Genomic DNA, 7,050 nt, shown 5'->3' with positions numbered 1-7,050 from the left:
GCTATACCAGGAGTTAAAATCCGCGTTTTTGCCGGAAAACTTGACAAGTTTGATTTCCGCACGTGTCGCCATTTTTCTCTGAACTCTCTTTGTGCCGCTGTTTGGAACTCGAATCGCCCGCTTCTGACACCAATGTAACAAGATGGAATGGTCTCACCTTGCTCTCGTGGGTTCTCTCGAGTTCTTTGGCTTGACTTGGCTGAGTACAGACGGGAATATCCAACGCGAACCTCTCTAAATAGCGTGCACGCTCTAACTAAAACTCAACTCGAACAAACGTCTCAACAGTAACAAGTCCTAACTTGAACATCCGGGGTCTTAACCTCTGACCCCAAAACCTGATTACACATGTAAGTTACTGTAATTTTCTGTCGCCTACACGAATAATACAATGTTTTAGTTATAGTTATAGTGCAATCTGTTTGCTTATAGGATACAGGGCACCATGTGCCTGAAAACCACTGGTACAGTCGAACAGAGGACAGTTGAGAGAATCCTGTTCGACTTCAAGCTAACTCCAGCACAGGTTTGGAAGGGGAGCAACAGAAAAACAGGGCGTAATATATGTATTACTAACTCACTGACTCACTTGTTCTGTCTTTGAACACGCAAAATCAGTCATTCATGTTACCTTAGAGTCTTCCTTCCCTTCGTTTATTCGTACCGGACACTTGTGTTGTAACTAACCGATGTGTGCACTGCTAATTATCTCGTTCTACGAGGCTTAGCAGTATGAAAAAAGAAGAAAGAAGTAAAAATTGCTTTATAACTTTTTAATGAACTCATCAATGACATCAAAGACATCAATGCACAAAACATTTGTCAAAATACATTTGAGAACTTGCCCTATAAGAGGTTAACCAACTTCAACAGATTATAACGTTACTATGATTGCCTCAAACAGGCATCTGACAGATTCTGACATACCGGTAAGTACATTCAACCCATAAACTTGCAACTTGAATGCAAGGCACTCACTGCCTCAAAAGTTCCTTTAACCTACACTAGTACATAAAATACTACTCCTTGCAAAATAATGAACAAAATCAAAGCACAACAGTGCTCTCCCTACAGTACAGGTCTTGTTCTACAGGTACAAAGAAACCTTTTTGTAAGAATTCACATACCTGTAACGGTACACAGTTGGTAAACTATACCTACAGATGCAATAAGGAACAAAATCAAAGCACAACAGTGCTCTCCCTACAGTACAGGTCTTGTTCTACAGGTACAAAGACACATTTTTGTAAGAATTCATACATATAACGTTACACAGTTGGTAAACTATACCTACAGATGCAATAAGGAACAAAATCAAAGCACAACAGTGCTCTCCCTACAGGTACAAATACACATTTTTTCATTCACACATACAGGTCGTAAACTGTCTACGGTACCCATAGATTGTTCCTGTTGGTATCCAAACAAATCAAGTCTGTGTTAGCAGCTGCACTGAGTTTTCAAAACAGAAAAGTGGAATGGGGGGGGGGGGACTTACAAACAAACACACTCAGAACCTAAAACAACCTATGTTATGGGATGACCCAAGACATTCCGCACATGTTCAATTTGTACATTACTTACCCGACGGTCTACTGTAAAAGTTTTGTTAGAAGGGAATGACGGATGCCGTAGCCTAAGACAATATAAATCAACATGATAATATCTGTTGTTAGATGGTGTAATGTCTTTTGTGCCTCTTTTGAAGTCACGCTCAAAATGTCGTAAAAGAATTGACAGTGGCGGATACTTACTCGAAAAAGAATCCCTACACCCTGCGCAAATTCTACCTCTACAATTGTTGATATCAATTAATTCCCATGGAGCATTACTGGCGAGCCATGGCTTAGGACTTGGAGGGGTTACATTGGAGGCTGCATTTTGTGTTTTGGCTTTACGTAACGTTACATTAGAGGCTGCATTTTGTGTTATGGCTTTAGGTACATTAGAGGCTGCATTTTGTGTTATGGCTTTAGGTACATTAGAGGCTGCATTTTGTGTTATGGCTTTAGGTACATTAGAGGCTGCATTTTGTGTTTTGGCTTTAGGTACATGGGCTGCATTTTGTGTTTTGGCTTTAGGTACATGGGCTGCATTTTGTGTTTTGGCTTTTGTCACCAGTACTGTTTCCCTGGTAGGGGACCTCCTTCTTCTTTTCCTGGTGACTTGTTTTCCCCCCCCCCGAATTCGCAGCTTTTCCAGTCAACAAATGTGTTATTTTGGGTTTGATCCCTTTTTTTACAATATAGTTTACATATGTTAAAGAGGTCTCCGCAATGGTGAGCTGTGGCAAGACTGTGTGCACATATGGTATTTGCTTTGTATCCCTGACAGTCGCATTTAAATCCCCCCCCTTTCATTGGCCCAACAAGGTGTGGTTGCTTTGATGTCATGCTTGCTACCAGTCTTTCTTTTGGCCCCCCAAAACCTTCCCTGATGGATCTGGAGTCCACTAAGTTCTTAGCCTTTATTACTATTCCCTTCACCATGGTTTCAGACATCCCTGTATCCTTTAAAGTAAATGCACAAGTCCAGTCCCCCCATTCCACGTCTTCCATCTCAACCTCTGAGTCTCCCTGTAAGCATTCTGTTTCTTGTTCCATTCCCTCTTCACTGTTGTTACTTTTATCAGGTTTGTTACCTTCCATAAATAGTAGCTGTTTTTTTCTGTGATCTCTGTCTTTTACATTACTGTTTATCAGCCATTCAGCTGGTTTCTGGAGTGACTTGTCCCTAACCTCCCATTCTGAAGAGATGCCTATGTACGCCTGTGTAATTCGCTCTTCCTCATGCTTAACCATATCTTTCATAGCTGTTACAAATTTGTCAATCTGTTGGGGTAAAAATGACTGCCATCTTTTTAGCTTAGCGTTGAGCGATTCACAGGCATTTTGGGTGTATAACTCAGATTGCAATGGTTTCTTGTTCTTACCTGGAAGTCGAATATCATTTTGAAGTACAGACAGAACATGCATTTTTATATACTCAACAAATGTGTCCATTGAAGGATGATCAAATGATAACCAGCTCTTTATGAGTTCTTCAAAATCGTTTTCAAAGTTTTGTGTTTTCTTGCATATATCTCTTAGATCATCTATGATTTTTGAAGTGATAGTGTTGGGAAAACCCAATTTTCTACACTTGTCCTTTATATTTCTCCAGAGATGATTGGAACATCTATAGCCTTTTGCATATGGAAATGTTTCCTTTAATGAATCTATCAGGTTTTTTTCTCCATCAGTTCCAAAGGCCTTTAGTGTGTCTCTAAGCTCGGGTTTTTCTATGACAATGTCTTGGAAAAGGTGTATGTAGGACTGTTTGGTTTTGTCTTGGACAATTGACATTGGGCCGATCATTACTGGGGAGGCATCCGTTCCTTTTACCTTCAAGTCCAAATGTCTGTAACATGTGGTGAGAACCCAGAATGGTCCCAACTGAAAGGTAATATCAGCACTTAGAATGGAGAAATTGTCCCCGCTACAAAACATTGAGATGTCGTTGATTTGACGTTTGTTGTACAGGAGGTGAGCACTTGATTGGGGTGTACTATTTATGTTGATGGTTTGATAGAATTTATCCTTGGGATCCTCATTTTGCATGAGGGACAGAGCACGGAAAAATGGATCATCGACAGCGATGCCGACAGCCTTATCATAGTTAGATTTTCTGTTTATGTCAAAGATTTGTTTCTGGCCTCTTGGCATTTTGCACTGTGTGTCAACACTGGTGCTTGTCCCTACCGCTTGCATTACTGCGTGGCATATTCTTGATGGTCCTGCTCTCGGGTTTTCTTTTTTTTTTGTCTTTACACATTTGAATCGTTGAAGGGTTACATCTGATGTATGGCTGATTTTCTGTGTTTTTAGAATTACCATGTGGTTTTCTTAACACCTGCACAGGTTTCCCCTCAAATCTGTACTGAACAAAAACAAAGGGCAGCTCTTCCCCCCCTTCTGTGGCCCTTAATACTGCCTTTTTGAGTGTTGGTTCAGACCCACTGATATAGGATATCCTTTTTATTTGAACTTCGTTTCCTGACCCTTGTTTCTTATACACTTTTTTTTGGTATTACTATGCTTCCAGGCACCCATGGCATCTACATGTGCATCTTTGTAATGAACTGTTGCTGTAGTGTCAACTAAAAATGAACAGTTGCAGGAAATCTGTGATACTTGCAGCTGTGTGGAATGAACTGTTTGATCTGGAGAGAAAAGCAGCTTCAGGACCTCAAGGTTGGTGACGGGAGTTGTTCTGCCGTGGAATATGGCTGTCCTTTCCCCATGACATGGCTGCCTGGACTGAAAAGTAATGAAAACAACAAGGTATTGAAACATGCCTTATGATTTGATGTTATGCTATACAGATGTTCTAATCTGGTCTGATCTGATATTGTATGAATCTGTATGAGGATATGTATGTGTACATTATTAATCATGTACTAATGTATTGTTAAAAAGATGAAGAGTTGCTGTACTGATTTGGCAATTGGCTTCAATTGAAAATTGAACACCTGAATCATCAGTTGATCAAGAAGAATCCCTACTTATAAAGTCAACCCTTACCGTTTTGCCCCAGTCAATGCCACTGTTAGTATCGTCTTCGCTGGGCGGAACCTAAAACAAGAAGAAATAGGTTAGTGTACCCTCATGGCCGTCATCATCAATCACACAGCTCTTATGCTTATTTACAACTATTTTTTTATTTTGAATGGAAAACTGTCGTGATGAATGCATGTTAGAGAAAAAAAGTTGCAAAGTTGGAGGGGGGCAGGCTAGTAGGCCAGGCTACCTCCCCCTTTTAGGGCCCCACACCACCTGTAGAATTCTGCACAACTGCAATGTAACGCTCATAGCTTATTGTATCATGATCATATATGTTTAAGTATTATGATGTGTTAAGTAATCACACCGTTAGAGAGCATTTGTCTGTAACTGACTGCGCTTGTATGGCCTTGTATAACTGCCCTTTAGCGCAACAACGGTAAAAATCTGCATGTAAAATGCACCAAATCTTAATTCAATTGGCTTTCTTTTTTTCCTGATGAAGAAATCCAAGAAATAAAATTGTACTGTACCTGTTCTATCCTGCTTTCATTTTCACCAGAAGTAAGTTCAGAAGTGAGGTCAATGATGAACAAATCCTGGAAATAACAAATTGAAGGTCAATAAAACAATATAGGCCATTATCAATGTCAATTCGTGTGGCCATGTTTCTACGATGATGCCCTTTGAATCTGAATGGAGTGTATTTACATTCATCCAATTTATATTCTAGTTCAAGAATGGATTTATACTATGTTATGTATACAATCCGTCAAAGATTTCTAAACAAATACCCAGCAGTTGCTTTCCTCCCGAGCAAAAGAGCTACCAGTATTTACAATCCAAAATCCGTGACCCTAGATGTATCCTGACCACAAGATACCAAAACCTGAAGTTTCACTGCAGTACCATATCATGCCGATAGGGAGTCCAAGTCTTATCATCTAAAGTTATCAAAACTAGCATGGTTACCAAACCTATTATCTGTACAGTCTTGAGAGCCATAATACTAGTAGGTTTTGTAACCAGGCTAATTAAAACCACACACATACATAAATAAATATACTAACACTACCAAAAACCTGACCTTTTGGGAAGGTAACAACTTTCATCATGTACAGTGATTGGTACATCAAATAGCAAATACACGTACCTCGGATCCTGGTATTGCTGGACATTTCTGCAGCTTTTCCCTCTGCTGTAGTTTCTCTTGTGCTAAGGGTACCGGCAGTGTGTCTTCATCCTGTTATTAACATATAAAATTAAAGGACTATTGCTTCACATCTTCTTTTAATGTAGTCCCTTCACCTGTTTTTTTTCAAATTCTTCACTGACAGTAGCATAAAGTTGACATATGGTGCCAGATGTTATGAATTACACGTACTTGTAAAATTGCAGCATGTACAAAAATTGCAGGTTCTCACCTTTACTGTTGTGTAAGCCCTGGATGGTAGTGCCTCCCTGTTGTTCATTTTCTTCTTGTAGGGAGGACTGCGTTGAGCCTGGTGCGCTCCTGCAAACTTGCAATCTTCCTCCTGTGTTCAGATTTATCAACCAAGTTGTGTTTACTTGATGAAAAAATGTAACTATAATCGTGTGCTAAAGACCTCTAGCACGACTGTTATCCTGTCTGATACTTAGTGATAGATTATCCACACTTAGGGCTAGTTGAAAAATTGTCCAATTGTTCTTTTAGATAATTTAACCTTCAACCACATGTAATGTTACAATGTCCAGTTAGGTGATTTACATCAAGGAATACATACCTCTGAAGATGTCAACTGCCAGCTGCAGATTACTTTCCTCCTTTTCCGCTTACGTTGTTGAGGTTTCACCGTCATGCAGTCTTCTTCCTCAGATGTACACTGCAGTAAAACAGATTTAGGACTGGGTGTAAGAATGCAAGAATGTTCTCATTCTGGGAACAAGGTGGCTGTTTCTTTTCAACATGATGATGTTATAAGGAGACTATTGGAATGTAAATGTATATCCAACTGGTTAATATGAAACACACATAATTACTTGATCTACTTAAAGATTTCTTAGAGTAAAGTGACTTGAGACGGTTCAAACCTTCTCCCCAAAACGTACGAAGGAAAACCTGATTGTTGTATTTTATGAAGGAGTATCGGATTATTACCTCTTCTGTGTGCAACAGCTGAAATCTGTTTCCTTGTGGAATGTCAAGATCTGGCAAGGATCCTGACAAGGTGTCAACATCATCTGGACTACTGTAGGAAAGCTCGCTGTCATCCCAGGAGTCTTTCTCACTGCTCTCCTCAGTGTCAGGCTGTTGAACATAGAACAGAATAAATGTAATGAAATATGTTTTTCTCTCTTTGAATAACTCACATCACTGCTATGGTTAATGAGAATTGTTGAGTAGGTAGACATCAAAATTATCTTCACGGCTCCAATTTTACCTACATTTAATAACTTGAAATAACCTGCAAACAGTTCTACAAGGAGATTACAATATTATGAGATATGTGTATTACTCTCCGCCTGA

At 39.6% G+C, this 7,050-nt stretch overlaps 1 protein-coding gene across 1 annotated transcript in view; it reads right to left on the bottom strand.

The window, feature by feature from the left end:
• Positions 1-3,988, bottom strand: part of LOC109471319 — a 7,092-nt gene extending 3,104 nt beyond the window's left edge. The window contains exon 1 of the mRNA XM_019770609.1: positions 3,343-3,988. Within this exon, the coding sequence (XP_019626168.1) occupies positions 3,343-3,875 (533 nt within the window). The 5' untranslated portion in view covers positions 3,876-3,988. The remainder of the gene's footprint in view (positions 1-3,342) is intronic.
• Positions 3,989-7,050: the final 3,062 nt, after the last annotated feature.

This window comes from Branchiostoma belcheri, unplaced genomic scaffold (assembly GCF_001625305.1).
Source record: "Branchiostoma belcheri isolate BF01 breed outbred unplaced genomic scaffold, Haploidv18h27 scaffold248, whole genome shotgun sequence".
Lineage (NCBI taxonomy): Eukaryota > Metazoa > Chordata > Leptocardii > Amphioxiformes > Branchiostomatidae > Branchiostoma > Branchiostoma belcheri.
This window is presented reverse-complemented; position numbering and strand designations above follow the sequence as displayed.